General features: G+C 35.2%; 1 protein-coding gene across 3 annotated transcripts; it reads right to left on the bottom strand.

Moving 5' to 3' along the window:
- Positions 1-25: 25 nt before the first annotated feature.
- Positions 26-19,773, bottom strand: LOC112691603 (glutamate receptor ionotropic, kainate 3-like). 3 transcript variants are annotated; one of them, XM_025565917.1, is made up of 17 exons: positions 19,499-19,773; positions 17,035-17,187; positions 15,958-16,142; positions 15,191-15,345; positions 14,738-14,879; positions 14,484-14,654; positions 13,728-13,883; positions 13,398-13,622; positions 13,042-13,263; positions 11,618-11,702; positions 10,104-10,380; positions 9,008-9,209; positions 7,335-7,474; positions 6,171-6,253; positions 5,639-5,754; positions 1,085-1,231; positions 26-391 (listed from the first exon to the last, which is right to left on the bottom strand). In XM_025565917.1, the coding sequence occupies exons 1-17, from the start codon at positions 19,596-19,598 to the stop codon at positions 224-226; spliced, it is 2,727 nt and encodes a 908-aa protein (XP_025421702.1). In that variant the 5' UTR covers positions 19,599-19,773; the 3' UTR covers positions 26-223. The 3 variants fall into 3 exon arrangements, with proteins under 3 accessions (XP_025421702.1, XP_025421717.1, XP_025421709.1); XM_025565932.1 differs by lacking the exon at positions 19,499-19,773 and adding an exon at positions 19,282-19,421; XM_025565924.1 differs by having other exon boundaries at positions 224-391; positions 13,057-13,263; positions 19,499-19,598.
- Between the last annotated feature and the right edge of the window lie 14 nt (positions 19,774-19,787).

Here is a 19,787-nt window from a genome sequence, read left to right as displayed (position 1 = left end):
TTTTTATAGAAAACAAAAAAAAAATACAAAATGACTGTGATAATTTTTTTAATTTAATTATTATTATTACTATTTTTTTTTTTTTTACGCAAATAATTGTCTTCATTATTTTAAGATTCTGTGTATATCATATGCATATAATATTATAATTCATACATATATGTAGATAATTATTTATGTATACTATATAAAACACATTTCACGTACTAATTTTTATTTCGTACTACGACTCGTAACCGTAGTGCCTGTCCGAATTGTTAATGTACTGATTGGAACCGGTCGCTTTCGAGTTGTCCGCGCTGCTGTTCTGTTTCTTTCGAGCCGGTTTAGTGGACCCGCGACACTTGGCTATGAACTTGAGTTCGTCTTTAAACTCGCTCTTGAACGACACCTGCGACAAAAAATGGCGGTATATATGTACAGAGTATATAGAGGACAGACGGACTAGATTTCTAAAAGAATACCGCAATAAAAATGAATTACAATTTCGTCGAATCGTATACCAAATGTTTTTTTTTTGTTTTCTAACGATTTATCGTACTGTAATAATACATGTCGATCGACGTAATAAACTGAACATTTCGAATGTAGTTCACTTGTTGGAATAGGTTAACAGTTGTCTGAGCATAGCCCCTCCCTCGCGAAATAGGTTATATTGCATGTGTGTAGGTGTTATTACATAATGTGTTATAGCTTTTACGAAAACTGTGTCCTTGATGTCAAGGTGTATGGCTGTACGACTTTTCAATACCTTCTTCAATAAACGAAAAGCCCTTAAGAACTTTTTTAAAAAGAACATGCGGTTTACCATAGGTAAAGTAGCGAGGCTATACGTTTGACGACACCCGTGATTGATCAGATGTCTCTAAAAAAATGCATGAAACGTTAACGATATTTTTCAAATAGATTTTTTCGATGGTTGCCCGTGTTCCGATCAAACGGTTTAGTAGTTTATCAAGGGGACATTTCTTTTTCTTCTGTGGTACAATTGAAACTATCCTTCAAAAAAAAAAGGACGACCTGGTCCTACGGATATCTCCAATATTCAGCCATCATTGCGAGGCAGATGTCATCATGTACTCACCTTTTCTTTGCTCGTCGTCTTCCACAGCGTCCAGAACATTTCCAGGGCTGCTAGGATAGCGGCCACCCCGACGCCGCTGCACAGAACGATGAACACGCCGCCCACGTTCTTCATGCTCAACTCGCTAGCCTCGGTGTTCTCGGTGTCCTGTGCGCAACGAACGAGACCACAGGTTAAACATGATTTTACACGTCCACAGGGTGCCGGTCGAAATCATGAGAACGGGGTAAACACTATAGGTACCAACAGCGAAAGCGATCGTGATCGCGAAGAATGAAAAGTACCGTTTGTCATTCGGTAAGGTTGTCTATAAATAATGCCCATAGGGAATTCTCGTCTCTAGCCTACGAGCCTGGTCAATGTTTTTCATTTTTGAATTTCCGTAAAGTTAGTCGCGTACGTTTGTCGTGTACGCAACCCGGATGCATCGTCTTGATCAATAAGTATATACCTATCCCGATAACAGTCAACACTTCGTTTCCGATCCAGCACACGCACCCGGTATCCGTGCATAATAATCTATTATTGTTTAATTTCGTTCGTTTGGAGCGCTACGATGAAAACCGTACGTTAACGTTCCGAACGAATCGAATACACACGTTCATGTATTGCGTGAAATTGTTCGATTGAAATATATTTTAATTAATTTAATTAAGGCGTTCGGATTCTTCCGCTTGGCCGGTGAACATTTTCGAGCGTTTATGCCGTTTATACGCGTGATACCTATTATATCGTTGAAAGGAGAGACGATTTTTATGACAGATATATCTGAAGTTTTACCGGATCGATTCGCGTAGTTTTTTTTTTTTTTCAACGCGAGTACTTAGCGTGCAGATAAGCCGTCTAACGATAAAAGTTAAGAAATCGAATCGATCGAATAGTTATTGGAAATATTAAAATTTCCGCGTACCCGATATCAGTTAGGTATCAAGACTGCGGCGGCTTGACACGGAGAGGACATTTTTGGCGGCCACGTATTACCTTCTGGCCGCCACCGTACCCCGAACCTCACCCATCGTCGGACAACCATTACTCGGCTAGACAAAGATAGAACGGTATCGTAGAATGTGTTCTCGCTTTAAAGCGAAGCCGATCGCGATTAATATTTTGTTTATTTTTGTTCGATTTGTTTGTATGATACATACCAAACATATGTATATTTATACTTGTGTATGCGTGTAAATATGTACGTAGCGTACCTACTTATTATATAAATATTTTATTCTATTAAAAGTCATTTGATAAATTTCCATTCCTATTAATGATTTCGTACTTCGGTCGATTATTATTTTGATTTTATTCAAAATATTATACAACTGAATGTCTTTTTGCGTTATGAAAAATAAAATTTGAACTGATATAATTCTTAAACATTTTAAATTCTGACCTACAGATAATATGAGGGCACGTGATTTTAATTAAGAATATTTGTTTGAAACTCTACATAATAAATCTATACTTTTAAGATCATGTACATTACTCACTTATCATTTAAACGCCTTACTCAGTTCTTTCGCGTTAAAAATACCCTTCAATTTTACGTTTACAATGGGGCGTCTCCTTTGAGTCTCTGGCATAAGCGTGATTTTGGGAGCACTAGGGAGGCTTAAACCTTTCTAGTTTTATTTAACCCCTCTTCGTTTTTTTTTTTTTTTATTAATTCGAATGAAATAAAATTAGTTACAGATTTAAAAATTTATTCCAATTTATATAATTTTTTTATCTCTGTCCTCCACCTAGTGATTTCTTTGAGTAGGTACGTATTCTAGAGATTTTTCTCGGCTACAAAAGATTTAAAAAATAGGTTCCCTAATGCGTCTGTTATTTGTATAGAAAAAGAATGTCATGTAACCCCAAAAACGGAGACATACATTCATTCCGTCTAATCACCGTTAACAGTTGTTAAGTGAGTTTTTTCTACGAGTGCAAATAAATAACGAATTCCTATCAATAAGAGTCGTTTTTGGTGTTTCGTATACCAAGTGTTTTAGTTTTTGTCGACGAGTGCAGAAACCCCAGTGGGTCTTGGATAACTGAAGCCTCTCCACCATTAACGACCGTCCGATATGGTCTTCGGGTCCCGGATGTTATCGACATCGACATCCATTTCGGTCGTCGCTGGTACCGACCACGTCGTGCCAACGTTCACGAACGGGTTATTATTATTAAACGCGCGTAAAGTTTTTATTGCGTTTACAATAGTACAGTGGTGTGTACTGCGCGCGAATGAAACGTATAAAACCGATTCGGCCTCGAGGTAGCGCCGTTGGTTGTTTCGGAATTACCTACTCCGTCCGATAGATTTTGCCCCGCCCGCCAATCGCTATCAATTACGTCGAGAATACGCATTTGGATAATACGAGTATATTATCATTGCGAATACGAAGTTTTATTTGTCGACAACGCACGTCGGCCAAGCCGATAACATTAATTTTCCGTGTTATATTGTTACACCGTAGTTGGAATCATTATTTTCTCTCAACTGATACCACTAGTAGAGGTTAGGTTAATAGTTGGTCCACTACTGTAAGGCGTTAGTTTGAAAACGGTTTTTACGGTGAAATAATTGAAAAAAAAATATATGCCGAAAACGGTTATAATATTGCATAGAATTAAGATGAGACTGTATTCGTTCGGGACATCATGTTTGTTTTATACATATATAAATAGTTTTAATTTTTACAGTTATCTTGGTTCGGTAATTAACATATGGTTTTAATAGCACAATTACGTGCAGTAAATATTACAATGGAAAACGACGAACCGCTACACACCGGTATACCAGTCGGTGGGTGGAGAAAGTGTCTTTGACCGTCACACCACACGCGTGCAGTGCGATAAATCGTAAAACAATGCAACGTACGTCATTCAGTATTACGCTTCCTCGAACCGAATTCGCCTCTTTATGTTAATCGATATCAGATACCTACTGTACTCTGCGCATTATTATTTATTGTAAATTCTTTCTTTTTTTTTACAGTAAATCGTTATTATTATTAAATAACTAAATTACTTTTGGTCGATTTATTGTTTAACGCTTCATTTCATTTCTCCGAAATAGCAGCACCTATTCACACAGACACAACTACTGAGTAGTAGCTCGAAAGGTTTAGCCTAGATTATAAATAATGAATCTTAGGATTTTGTCTCTAACATTGAGATAATCTCTGTTTATAATCCCAGTACAGGCAATTATTATTACGTTTGACAATATTACATTTTTTTTTTTCTAAATAATTTGATTGTAATATTTAACTTTATTTTTAAAAAGTTACAATAATAAATATTGATGCTTTAAAATCCGCAATGGATGTAGCGAGAAATTGCATTAAAACTATGAAACTTAATTTCGTTATAAATGATATTAATAAAGTGATCAAAAATCATGTTTATCCCAATCAAGATGTATCAAGTGGTAATAAATATTCCTATAAGCATAGTGACTGAGCGAGTGAAAGATTATTTTCTTCTATGAGACGTGTCGAAAATTAGTCGCGGACCAGTATACTACTCAATATTGTGAAGGAAGTCATCAACTCGGTAAATAATTAAGATACTTTAGCGTAGACAGACAATTTGTAATAAAATAAAACTTAATCTATAGTGTTGAATTTGCGTACATGTATTATTAATGTAATAGCTGCGGATTTGTTTGGGAGGAAATTATGAGAGTTAGTCTTACTGGAGTTTTAACTGAACCTATAGCAGTGAGTAAGAACGAATTTTGTCTGTACGTAAACTATTAAATGGGGGTGTGTGGGCGTAGACCCTGTGGGTCCGTGTCATCCTGGTACTTATAGCTTCAACGTTGTACGGTCTATTTACTTCTGTGGCAATTCAACATATCTTGGCTTGTAGATAATGCGTACGGTTGAATAGAAGAACGTTAAGACTCATCTTCAACAAAGCCGTTAGGTAACTCTTCGAATAATACGAGTACGTCATTATTAAAAGATTATATAGGCCTGCGTGTGACCGCCACGGGTTGTCTTTGTGCGAGAAGTAAATTATCATCGGTGTATGTGTATGTGTGTTTAGGCCCCCCTGCAACGCATTGATGTACATCAAATTAAAACGATTCAATTGCTTCTAGATGGTTAAATTATCATAACGAAACGATTTTTTAATTCATAATATGTTTAAATTCGATGGTATTAGTAAGTTGATTTGCTGATAAAATGTTAACAATTGTTCAGCTTTCGAATTTGATTTTTCCCGCGAGTAGAATGTTTATACGGAAAAATGCTTCAATCGGAACAAAGACGAAAATATGATAAATAACCCAAAACTGTTTTCCTAGTTTCTGTGTAAGTTCACTAAAATGAAAAAATTTGCTTGTCGATCGTTGTAACGGCCGATTTGACAAGAACCGGACGTGGTTCGCAAATGTCTTCTGCTGTAAATGTTTTAATTATATTTCGAGTACGATAACATTTATTTTCTTATTAGTTATCGATTCAGTAATCGTCAACAGCAATTATTAAGGAAAAACTAAGTAAAAAATTCAACGTTTCTTGGTTTGCATGAAATTATTCTCGGACTTGAAATGCTTACCTGACACGCTCCGCCGCCGCGCTTCTCTTTCCACCATTTGTTCTTCAGGGCCGTCAACCTGCCCTTTTCTTGTAACCTCAATATGTTTGCGCTCAAAACATTTCGAAAACTCGCATCTACACGAACAATGTACATAACGCGCGGGTCAGTAAATGAGTAAACATTCATAAGAATATCGTAAGAAATGAAATCAGTGCGCGGTTTAAAGAGAAAAATTCTATTTTCAGATGATTTCACAATTGTTTTCATTCCCGCGGTGGGGTTATTATTTTTATTTTTTTCTTCGGATCTAATTTTCGTATTATAACGCACAATGAATAATATTTTAACCGACATCGCCTTACTGTACAACTCTTTAAGGCTAAAACGGTTTTTGCAACGAACCAAAAGAAAAGAAAAAGATAAAAATGGGGGGAGGTTTGAAAAGGTTCACCCAGGCCGTCCTCCTTAAACTCGTCACTGATTCGTGTCACGATATTTATAACATAGTATCGCCATGACATAACAGACTGTTATATTGAAGTCGGATTACTTTTTTTCATTACAATCCCGTAGCCTTTGTTGTCCAACAGACCACCGACTTGGGCCAATCTGCAGTTTCGTTCGACTACGTACCTACACAAAGTAAACGGTAACGTTGACCGATCGCAATGTAAATTTGATCACGGTACACGCGAGCGGTTAATTTTAGAAAGGAAACAATGCGTTAGGCGGTGGCGTATCTGGAGGAGGTAGTGGCTGAGAGGACCGCAGCCGCATCCGGGAAATCTTCGATCACATATATCTTAGACCAATGGCGTAATTGTGGAGAGGCAAGAGGGGGGCAAGTGCCCCCTCTGACAATTTTTTGAGAGATAAAGGTCTAATTTTGCCTCCTCAGATAATCCAACAGTACAAATAGCACCTTTTATTAATGAACTCTTATGGGTATTATTTAACAATATTGTTACTAGGTACCTGCTATCTACAATTTATGTTTATCTAAACCATAAAATATGAGTTAAAAGACTTATGTAAAATCAAACAATTAGATATTGTGTATAAAATACATACAATAAAAATATGTTTTAACTGATGAAGGGGAGGGGTGTCAGGGTTTTGGTAATAATAAATATATTATTTTTTCCCAGTTACGCCACTGTCTTAGACGATAGCACTAACAGTGATCAACATCATCTTATATGATGTAAAATATACGTGTTAGGATTAGGTTGGGTTAGGTCAACAACAATCACCCGTCCACCGGTATTTATCTCGTATAAAAATGTACCAAAAACAAGTCGGACAAATACGTGAACAATACGCGAATAAAACCGTCACACGATGACGTCGGTGACCGTAATCGTACGCCATCCACAGTTAGTTATCGCTAGGTTATCACAGTTGGTTAACCGTTAACCGCTCTACGGTTTACCACACCCCTGCCCACACTCGTCCTACAACTTTATCCCGAGGAGTGATTTTTGTTTTCTCTCACCTTCTTTATTAAATGCTTATTTCACCATCCGTTGCGTAGTATTATTTTTATTAATTTATTAATTTAACTATTATTACGACACGTAATCGATCACCCTAACCCCCGCATCAGAAAAACAAATCCTCGATACGCCACCACCTTTGTGCGCCGGTCGGTACACAACCACTGCAAACCGATGGACGTTTAATGTCCGACATTGTACGCGGCACGAGCACTCACTCGATGGACGTGGATTCCATGAAAAACGCGTAGTCTTCTCTCAGCACTGTATCAACGCCCATTTCGTTATTGGCCATGTACAAGGGCGGATTATTTTGCACGGTGTTGTAGATTTTCTTGTAAGTCGGATTGGTGGATTCCTGCGGACGCACAAATCATAGCTGTTGAACGGATCGCGGAACGACGGGCGAGTGATCCACCGACGGTGTAAAGCTTAAAACGTGTTTCACGTTTTAAAAACGCCGGCAAATGAAACCGTACGGTTCGCGTACAGACGATTGGTAGCGTTTTTAAAACGCGTACGTTTACGTTCAACAATCTGGTTACGCGCGCGCGCGTTTTACAGCGTTTTCCGTCAACAATTACGTGGGAATAAAACGTAAAACTCGAACCGTGTTCAGTTTTTACAATCGAACTGAGACGAATAGCTACGAAACCGAACAACCGTCGTATCGCGTTTACTGCGTTTAACCGTCGTTAAGACACCCGCGTGCATGGTCTCCGTCTGATATACGTACAGCATAGTGAGTTTACGTTCAGTAGTTCAAATGTAGTGGAATTAGCTTTAATATCAGTGTAAACTGACCTACAATCAAACGTTAAGGGAAGAACGTTATCCGTGTTTTGTTGGTCGGTTTTTTTTCGATATTTTAATTTTTTAGCACGTAAAATATAACAATTAAAAAAAACATCGTTACTCGCTAAAAATTTAAATATCGGTAAAACCTACCAACAAAACACAGATAATGTTTTTCCCTTAAAGTTTGATTTTAGGTCAGTTTACTCCAATATTAAAGCTAACGTCACTATATTTGAATCACTGAACGCAAATTTGCTATGTTGTACGTACGTTAGACGGAGACAACACATGCGGGTATGATGACCTCTTAATAGCGGCAGTTATTTGTAATGCTCATAGCCTGATAAAATTGCATTTGTTTGACTTCCCCGACTTTAAGCACGGGGTTTTAAACGACGTCCATGTACACCTAATGTGCAATCAGTTAAACGCGTAGTGTGCATCCAGCTTGAACGCAACATTTACCTTCTACGGTAAGACCATTTGTAAACAATTGTTTGCCGGTTTGTTTTTGCAATAAAAATATCAATCGTTTGAAATGTTTTGAGGTGGACTGCGAAATTATTTCATTATTCTAAAAAAATTCTAATCGTTAAAAGATGTACCTACACACAGCGATTTCATTATCGAGAAACGTGACGAAAGTGTTCAGATACTAAACGTTTTTTTGATATGTATATATATTTGAACTTTAATAAGTCCTAATATAGTTCGAATCGATGGCACGGTACAACTACTAGGGGTTAAGGATTTTGGGCCTAAGCTGGACGACATGTTTCATTTATTTATGTATTAATTTCAGCATAATTCGAAACGAATTTAATTAGTTATAACGAAGAAAATCAAAAGTGTTGATTGATATGTATTTGATTTACGATAAACGTCCTGCGGCCCTTAATACTAAATGCTATACGAAACGCCTACATGCTGGTGCACGGTATACGATAATCGTATAATTTCACATCGTTTTCGTGTGTTTTCACAAAACAAAAATGCAAAATCGTTCCGATAATAATGGTTGATGGTTGTTGGAAAAATTACAATCCCAGATAACAATGATTTTGGATTAATAATGATGTGTTCAAGACCTCACTTTGAAATATTCTTCGGTAGATCCTTTTTGCTTCAGACCGTATTTGATGACGTTTTGATTGTTTACCAAGTCCTCTACGTTTTTGAACGGTTCTGTTACACTCTCGACAGTCAAGAACGCAGCCAAGTTCGCAGTGTAAGACGAGACCATGATGAGCGTGAAAAACCACCAAATACCAGCGACCAGCCTAGTCGACACGGCACTGCGAAACGGAAAAATAAAAAATTTTAAATAGATTATTACGTCATCGTGTATGCAACTAATGGACTAAATCAGCGATTTCCAACAGATTAGGGCGTTTTACTGAAAGTGACGGTTCTTCTGTCGATAACATTTTTATTATATTCATGGTTTAGGATCAGATTAAATCTATTTACACTCAACAACGGAAAGGATTGGGGCTCCAAATAATGTCTTTTTCGTCGACATATCTAGTCGAAAAAGACTTTATTGCGGTTCAACAGCTTCTCAAAAAATTATGAAATCAACATAATCAACAGTTTTCTGAATAATTGCGTAGAGAAAATTTACAAAATACTTCAACTGAAATCAATATTCGAACCGGGTTCTTCTAGTACAGTGGTTTTCAACTTTTTAACAATGCGGAACACTTCATCTCCAACAACATTTTCGCGGCACACCAGTCCATATATTATGTGAACCATCTATTATACATATATATGTATACTATTTACAATCTACTCTATTAGAGGGTTATTTATTGTGAAATGTATTAATACAATCGATCGATCGAGACGGCTGCGACGAGCATACTTACAATAAATAATATTATATGTATCTACAATTAGTTCGATCAGTTTTCATCTCGAATATCAATAATAAGGTGGTTAATACATACTTACAAAACAATTTATAGATTTAATGCGGCACATTTAAAGGGCGCTCGCGGCACACCGGTTGAGAACCACTGGTTTAATATATGGACTAAATCCACTAACCTAACCTAACGCATGTTTGAAATTCAATAAAATATATGTTGTTTATCGCCGTTATATTGACAAAATTATAATACATATGCTTTGTGAACACATTTCAAAAATTGTTATTCTATACATTGTGCACGCAATTGACTCACATCGGAGCGATGTCTGAACCTTGCTGCATAAGCGACCCGATCGTGAACCAAAACGCGTTCGACAGACTGAACTGGTTCTCCAAGTACTCCGGTTCCTCTATGCACGGATAAGGATTGGTCCATTCGTACGGGCTGATCCTGGCCATGATGAACAGCAGAACGGAAACGCCACAGTATGCTGTGATCACCCAGAGCCATACGAAAGAGCTGAACGGCGCCAAGAACGAGAACAGACTGGGTGAACTCTTCGTCGACTTCTTGTACAATATGCTGATACCTAGTGACCAGTAGGTAAGCAAAAATAAAGTTTATGATACAATCTAATGATAATATCCTTTGTTCAACGTGTCAGCCAGTGATACATCGAAAGACTGTTGTTACGAACGTTTTGCCTCAAAAGCACAGCTAGGAAACATTTTATCTAGATAATTATTCGAATAAATGTGTAATAAAATAAATTACTATTCGGATGAACTTCCCGCAATCATTCGAATAATTTCCAAAATCATTGTTCAAATAAAAATAAAAATAATAGTTTCCAAATTTAATCGTTCTAATAACAAATTATTCGAATAAAATGTATTCGATTAATCTTCGTTTATTTTATTTGATTGTACATTCGTACATTCGTTAGTAATGAAAAATACGCAAATATATACAACAAACATTTGTAGCAAAACAAATATTGAACTATAAAAAAATTAAATTAGATGTTCTTTTTTTTTCTTGCATTCTACAATGAAAAATATGTATATTTATTTGTAATAATAATTTCGCAATAACTACATAAAAAATAAATAATTTCAATACTCGTATTTAGGTAATTGACATTAATCGTATGATAAATATATGATATTTTAAAATCTTTTAAGATCATTTTTATATTTATAACTGATACGACACATTTCAAATACTACTATAAACAAGATTCACTTATGAAATTTTGTAATAAACTTAAGCAAAAAAAAAAAAAAAAACAATAAATAAATAAAAATACTTGTATACATTTTAATACTATTGAAATCATATTTTATTCGATTAATTTATTTTAAAATTATTCAAATAATTTTTATTCGAATAAAATATTACCCAAACAATCATCTTAATAATTCCTTACTGTGCTCAAAGGGTAATTATTTCCGTAACCCAGTTACTTGTGTAGAGTTGTAGAGTAGACTCTCGATAATTCTAAACACGGGGGTAATCATGGCAACAATTCTACTAGTGGAAGTTTAAAATTAAGTTCAAATTTTCAAAGGGGGAGGGGGATTGAACTAAAAAGGGTGCACATTTTTATCGTATACATATTATCTATTATTTCGTTTACTTTACATTGATCGACACTTGATTATATTCGATAATCGAAGGGGACAGAAATAAATGTGTTTCCTTCGAGTTGTGGATGTTTTCTTAGAGAACCAAGCGTTTAAATCGACTTACAGTGATTTTTGTAGATGAATAGAGGTTCGAACTACCGAGAGTCCACATATTGCATATACCTGTCTACTACCTACCTAAATTCATGAACGGGCTAGTGAAATCCACATCGTGTTCTCTTTGCCTTGTTATGGTAATATCGGCTACCGCGAGATCAGCTCTCTGCAACAACAACCATTAAGTACAATTAAACGAAATACGAATTTACTATGAGGTACACTTTTGAGTTGGATTTATGTCTAGAATTAAATGTATCGAACCCTATGTAATATTCCGTCACTGTGTACGATTAATTATATATTATGACGTGTTAAATGTAATCTTGCATTCCGTTAGGATATTTAAATAAATCAGAAATAAGCTTTAACATGAACAATATCGTAATTATTATTTAATTTACTTTATCTTATTATGTAAATATTATTATTTCTATGCAAATTTTTAAAAACATATATATTTGGAGTCTAATAATATATATTTGTTAAACGTTTCGTGTGGATTTATTCAAAACGGTTATTGTCAGTTCGTATTGGAATTCGGAACATTTTAAATCATTTGTTATGAATTATTATAGTTAATTTATTATACAATTACTAACAATTAAATCATTAGGATCAAGATCATAGCCAATGATCTGATTATACTACAAGAAATTTGTAATATACACAACTATATAGCTAATATACGTTCAACTCAATAACAATGTGTCGTTCAATGTAACCGTCTCGTTATTATATTATTCAACGCTAAATGCCACTTCTCGCGTTCTTTTCTAATGTAATATAGATAATACTGGTTATATTTGTTTTTATTAAACAACTCTTAAAATATATAAGCTTCTATTGAAATTCATATGGCATATTTTTTATTCACATATTTTGTAGTCAACATTTAAAAATGATAAATCGATCATATTTTATCATAATACTATTTCAACATGCATCGGTAAAAATTATAATTTTCGGAGTTTAGTAAAACATATCATAAATGATAATAATTTATAGTAATAAAGTAATAATATTGACATAAGCATATGACAAGATATTATAATCTCTATATGTATGTATTAAGTTAAAAAACCACTCATTCATACACTGATCGCTACATCTCAAGAACAGCAAAACGTATGAAGTTTAAATTTGACACGATGGGTTTTTTTTTAGAAAATTACAATTTTAAGAGTCGTAACAGTTTTGAGTTTGATGTAAAAAAAATATTTTTCTTTTTGGTTACCAGTTTTATATTGTTCAATATGTTGAATTTAATAATTACCGATTGAGATGTATGTTAACAAGCGCAATGTAAATCAATAAAAATAAATATTTTCAGAATACACGACGATTGTACGTTTTTTTTCAATCTAACATTTTAAGATTTAGAATAGCTAAAAGATAAAATAGAAAAACATCTAACCAAGACCATGATGATTCGGGTAGTTATTTATATTATTAACCTCGTATCTGGGAACGCACGCACATTTTAAAATTATTATTATTGTTACATGATCAATAATTACTCCATCTATGACTTCTCCGATCATTCCGCTCCACTTTTTAGTTTTTTCGTCTTTGTACCCGCTGTTGGAATCTTCTTGTATGATGAACGTGTAATTGAAACCACTCATTTCGCTGAGCTCCTTGATCAGATCTATGCCGAAACCCTCGTAACGGTCGTTCCCCTCCAACGTGTTGCTGGAAAGTTTCACCATACCGTATGGTTGCGTCTGTAGAGATCACAACACACATATACACACATGCACACATACGTACAGAACGCTCTCTAAGAGTATATATAGATAAATACTAGTAATAGATCGATGACGCAGTGTTATGCGATAATCGTGTTTGATTTACCTACCAACGCGGTGATAACGATGAAGGACATGTTCCTCAAGTCAAATTCCTGTCCAACTGTTGTGGTTTCTGAAACGATACCCGTCGAAACGTTGATGCCGGTTTTAGCATTCCACGTTCCTGTCACTCTCAAACCGTTCTGCGTCAAATCCACCAGCTCCAACTCGATGTCCGTTCGAAACCCTTCTTGATCGAACTTAATTTTTCCGGTAAGCCCTTTGAAGTCTTTCTAAATTCATTAATTTTTTTTTTTCAATCGACGCGTTATAAGGCTTTATGGATGAAATGTGTAGCGCCAAGGAATCACGATATTAAATGATATTAGTTTACTTACAGCCATTTTCATGTGGTTGATTAGGGTAAATCCGTGTTTCCACGAAAGGCTAGAGTTGCACGGAGTGGGCATCTCACTGATTTCGAACTCTTTGCTCAAGTTATAAATAGTCGTCGTGAACAACTGGACGGCATCGTAAATTAAAGCGGACTCCAGCTGCGTAGGACAATGACAAACGAATAAATCCTTACATAACGATATAACATAATAACAATGTTTCGAGCAATGGGACAGACGCAAGACAGGTAATTAGACGTAATTCCCGAGCAACTATAGCTTTGACAACAAAAAGACCTTATTCACTTGAAAAACTACCAAAATAAGAGTAAGGAAAATATTATTGAAAACGTGTGTCTGACGCATGATGCTTCAAGGATATCGTCAGAGGAAAGGAAAATAATAAAATGGTGCTGTGAGATGTATGGTATTGTATACGCAAAATAATGTTAAGAAAACGCTAGACCGAAAAATAACTACAAATTACACGATTAGAAAATAGGAAGATGTAAAAAACAATGGAAACATTAAGTAATAAGACTGGATTGAGCGTTGAAGCGTCGAACACCTACTTACTACTGTTATGATTTGAACAACATAATGACTAGAACGTATAGAACGTAGTATATTGAGTATGAAATTGAAGATCAGAGGTGGTGTGAATGGTGTGTACATAATTAAAATAGAAAACGAACGGCAGAGACGGGTTAATAACTATAGAACAAAAGGTTTTCAAACGATAATAGATCGCGATCTAACCTGAATCGTCTCGGGTATCACAACTTTATCGTCCGGTTCGAGTGGACTCATATTGTCCGTCCACTGGGAAACGATGTTTCTAAACTCGTTGTCCAGCGGCCTGACCAAGCGCATCCCGGTAATGTTCGTCCCGCTGTATTTGAACGAGTCCAAGTCCAAAGTGTGCATGTCCTGAAAACGATTAACTTCGCGTAATGACTGCTGGCTGTGACCGAAACGCAGGAGATTTGTTGTTTGTGTTCCCGCATACTCACCAGGGATGCGATGATGAAATTGTGTTCCGATCCCATGAGACCCACCTGTTGCGCTTGAAATAGCACATCCGAAAGGATGTTGAACGAGCAATCCAACAGAATTTTTGTCTCACCGGAGTCCTTTATCTCTCGAAGTTCTTTTCTAAAACAGAACCACCCTGATGTACTCACCGACTGTATACGCAATCACGATCTCTAAAAATCCTAACAATTAAATATTTATACCGACATACGCGTAGTACGCACCAGATGAGTTACCGTGTTTTGCCCGATTAAGTTACATGTATATATGAAAATAAGAAAAAAAAAATACTTAGTGTACCGACCTGTGTATACATCGCATCATATATTACACTACTTTTCTAAAAATCCTAAGTCGTATAAAAGTAAAACAATTTACCGACCGACCTGGTACACACGTACAACGTAAAAACGATGTAAAACGTTATTCACCTGTAATTCGGCCCCGGACTGAGTTGCCTGATACGAATAGGATGAGTGGTCGGAGGTGACTTGAGGATGTTGGTGATCTGCATGAGACTGTCGTTGTTCTCGTAGATAATCGTAAAACTCTGCCAGTTAAGAGCGGTGATCAAATCGATGAACGCCTGGCGATACAGTTAAAATTAGAACGCCGTTCCAACGGTTCCATGTCATAATATCTTTGGTCAAAATATCTTTTAAACTGATTTACTGATTCACAATTGTTTATATTATGTATATTTTATAAATAAATTATATATTTATAAAAATCATAAGTAATTATGTGCCTATCATTTGTTGTATTATATAATACAATAATAATTATCATTTATTGTAGAAATGTTAATTGTTTTGTTGAATTAGTGATTAATACTGAATATTATTAGATAAACCTCTTAAATATTGAACTGTTGACATTTCAGAGCAATTTTTCACAATTGTCTTTTTTTTATCGTGATACAGTGACGGGGATCACTGGCTAGTTTTCGTGTAGCAGACTGCGAACAACTATTTTAAAATATTACGTTTCTGCGAAAAAATATAAAATGTAGATTGGAGATAGATACAATAATACGTAATAAACAGATAAAAATAAAATAAAAATATATTTTGTTCAAAGTAATTTTTGTTCAAAAATATTTTGACCAAAGATAATATTTCGAAGATATTTCGACCGGTCACTGACGAGCTACGATGATGATACAACCACCGGTTAGTAACGCAAACGTAACAATCACCTCTGCCAACGTGCTCGGGTGCGGGTACAAGTTGATCTGGCACGACCCTCGTTTCTGGTTGATGTCCCATCGCGTCTGTATGTGCGGTATTTCCTTGTAGTCGCAAATGGATTGCACGATGGGCGCCGTGTCACCGGCCGACGGCCCAAACACACCGGACACGCCGTTTGTCAACATCTCGCACACTAGGCAGACAATTCACGTGAACTGGTTGAATCGGTGATCGCAACAGGGACGTTGCGCATTTCGAAAGGGGTGTTTAGCCGGAGCGGCTACTAGTTGCGTCCCGCGGTAAAGATTTCTTCCGAATTGCGGTCCGAGTTTTTTATGGGTTATATACGAATTGCGGTCCGAAATTTAAAATTAAATTAATTTATATGTAAATTTAAATTTAAAAAACTTCATTTTCCTTTACATTTATTAGATACTGCAGGTAGGTTAAAAATGATATTTTGTTTTCATTTAAACATTTTAGCACAGGTAAAAACATATATGATATTTTTTAAGGTTAAAAAGTTTTTTTGACATTAAAATCTAATATTAAAATGTTTTGTTTATATTAAAAAATTTCAGCACCGGTAAAAACATATATGATATTTATTAAAGTTAAAAATGTTAGTATAATTTAATAAAATTCTTAGGTATTATGGCACTGGTAAAAACTTGTATGATGTATAAATTCAAATTTGGTGATTTGGTTTTCTTCTAATCGTTTCATAGCATTTCTAATAAATGTTTCTTATTCATTTATATTTGTTCTGCGAGAATTTAAATGAGTACTTCTTAATTTTATATAGGTATCCTTCTGTACATTTTTTTAGAACATCGACGAGTACAAAAATATTAGGATGAACATTGTAGAGTAAAACGTTGCATTTCGAATGAAAAGCCTCACAAAATATTTTATCAGTCAAGATTAAATTATCTAGAGTTAGAAAACCCAGGCCGCAATTCGTCTGTACCCAAAATAAATTCGGTCCGCAATTCGGATTAGATCTTTTTTTTCGTTGATATCTGTGGGACACAACTAGTATGCAGCCTTTAGCCGTTATTCCGGGTCAATAATACTTCGCTTACCGAAGTGTTGTGTCTCGAACGAATCGTACAGAGGAACGATTTTACTGACCACGTCCAATTTCACGCCACCCGCTGCTATTTTCGCCTTCGCCACATCCACGGACGACTTGAAAGCCGTTTCCAACATTGTGTTTTCGTCGTTGTATAAAATTCCTGAAACCCAATTGCACGTGAACGAAAATTCATCGCGATGCTCTAGCACTAATGATATTTCGCACCGAGCACGTGCGAACCAACGTTAACTAACGTGGTACGCAATGGCAACAACATAGGGTACCAAGTGGTGCGATTGCACCGGTTTCTCGAGGGTCCTAGGGCCTACATAAATTTGGGCACTCCACTTGGGTCTCCGGAGCGAACACTATAAATGCATATCTATTCGTCTGGATAAATATCCATATCTAAATAGATCGTTGGATAAAACGTAAAGAGTCGGTAGGTGCCAAATATGCAAATAAATATAAATATATAACTATATAACTATATAATAACTAGGGCTCGGATTTCAATGCATTTGCATCATTTTTTTTGGGATGTCTTACGCGATGCTTTCCAAGCTACAAATTTGTTTCAGGTACTCCGTGTTCTACCCACAAAAATTTTTTGGGACATTTTTTGTATTTTTTTTGCATTTTTAACGGATTTTATACTTTTTAGAGCATTTTTTGACGTTTTTAATGCATTTTTTTTATATTTTAGGATATTTTGACCTATTTTTCGTATTATGACTAATTTCAGTTGATGTTGACAGATCATTTTCAGTATATAAAAACTTATTGGCAGACAACCGTCGATTATTCAAATTCCAAAACTTAAAAGAAATAATAATCGTACAGTGCAATTCAAATATGTAATTTAATTTTTAATTAAATTTTTGATTTTAATTTTTTTTTTATTTTTTGTAGTATAATGTAAATAAAATTTCATTTTTTACTCATTTTTTAATAATTATTTGAATTTATTTAATAAATGGTGCATTTTTTGAAAAAGCATTTTTTTGATATTTTTAGAGCATTTATATCCGAGCTCTAATAATAACTAATATAAATAACTATAAAGATATAAAGATGTTGATTGTGTTGGTATTTTTTGTCAGGGCTCAGGAAGCCACCCCAAAATTTATATGCTATTATGTTAATACGATATGTAACTACTACATAATAATTAATTAAATAGATATATTTTGTAAAGCAAGTCAATGCATGTTAGTTGAAATGCTTTAAATTTAATCACCGATCAAAATTATTATATATGTTGTAACTTTGAAATATTTGTAATATTTGAAATTCAAACCCCTATTAAAAAAAATGTTCTACAGGAATTTGCAATATTTTAAAATCTGTTTAAGGTAAACGTGCATTTGAAAATGCATTTGGAAAAAAATTATTTTAATCAAACAAATATGATTATATGGATGTAGACCAAAATAAATTTGGGGGACCCTATAATTATAATTGCATTGGTTCGTGGAAAATTTGTGGTCACCACTGATGGTATGTTTGATCAATATATTGATCTATGGTCCGGAAACGACAAGTCGTCATAAATGGAAAATATAATACTTTATGAGTTATAAAAGTACACACTTTTATTCACGCCACTGATTTAAATGATTCCTATATATATATATATTTGCAAAAGCTCTTAAAATTTTTTTAACAACTTTTCAGAAGTAATGGAATACATTAAAATGCTTTTTATGCCGCAAACGTTAATCTTATTACGCCAAAAAAAAAAAAAATCTTTCGAAAGAAAATTATAATTAATTATAACTATATATACTTATAAACTTATAACTAATTATACAGTTAAAAAACATTATTTTATTAAAGAAAAAAAAAAATGGATTTTATTTTTCTCTCTATTCCTTAAGTGATCTGGCATTTGCGTTGTTATGATGATAATATCAATATGTACAGAGTTTATGATAATACCGTACTACGTCAAATCGCGTATTGGAATCCGAAACGAACGAATTATAGATAATCGATACCAACTTGTTCACAGTGTCGGCCTGGCCATGACGGCTAAGCAAAGAACGCATTCCCCCAGCTGAATTTGTATCGAGAGGTTAAGTTATTTCAAACGAGTTACTACCATGATTGTGATCGATATTTTATATAGTTGTAATTACTAGTGGCTTTAAGGGAACTGAAAAAAATACTTTTATGAAAAAAAAAAAAAATCAGTTGTACAATTCGTAAATCATTTTTTTAACACTGCGGTGTCATAAATAATTACACTAACTACGTAGTTAATCAAATTGCTCGTGCGATTCAAATAAGATACCATTAAAAACGATAACACTTTTCACTGTTCACGTGCACTTTATTATCATAACGCGAGATTATAATGTCCCTTCCGAAGAAATGCATCCGGGGCCCTTTGAGCACCGGACCGACACTGTCCGAACACAACACCGAAAGACGTAAGCTTCGCGCACGTTATCGCGTTTTCGACTTACCCAGAGTGATAGTCGTATCGCCGGCGGCGCACCGTCGGCCGGTGAACGTCAGGACGACGACGACCGCGATCGGCAACAAACGACCGACCACGCGGTCCATTTCCGACACGATTTTTATCGATAATTATCGACTATCGGACGTCAACGTTTCGACGTTTATTATTTCGCCCGTGCAGCACACGCGCGCCACAGATAAATCCGCGAAAACTTGTACTGTTATTATTATTGTTATGATCGCGACGACGGCACACACCCGTTCGACTGACACGTCTGCAGCAACGGCACCGTT

Source organism: Sipha flava, unplaced genomic scaffold, assembly GCF_003268045.1.
Source record: "Sipha flava isolate LNK unplaced genomic scaffold, YSA_version1 115_pilon_pilon, whole genome shotgun sequence".
Lineage (NCBI taxonomy): Eukaryota > Metazoa > Arthropoda > Insecta > Hemiptera > Aphididae > Sipha > Sipha flava.
Note: the sequence above shows the minus strand (reverse complement) of the source record. Positions and strands in the feature narration are given on the sequence as shown.

Bases quoted from the DNA above. Each gene is read 5' to 3' on its own strand.
- LOC112691603 (XM_025565917.1), bottom strand. From the start codon at position 19,598: ATGGACCGCGTGGTCGGTCGTTTGTTGCCGATCGCGGTCGTCGTCGTC. The intron at 17,188-19,498 runs GTAAGTCGAAAA...ATTGGGTTTCAG, and splicing joins CGATACGACTATCACTCTGG to GAATTTTATACAACGACGAA. The intron at 13,884-14,483 runs GTTAGATCGCGA...TGTCCTACGCAG, and splicing joins TGATACCCGAGACGATTCAG to CTGGAGTCCGCTTTAATTTA.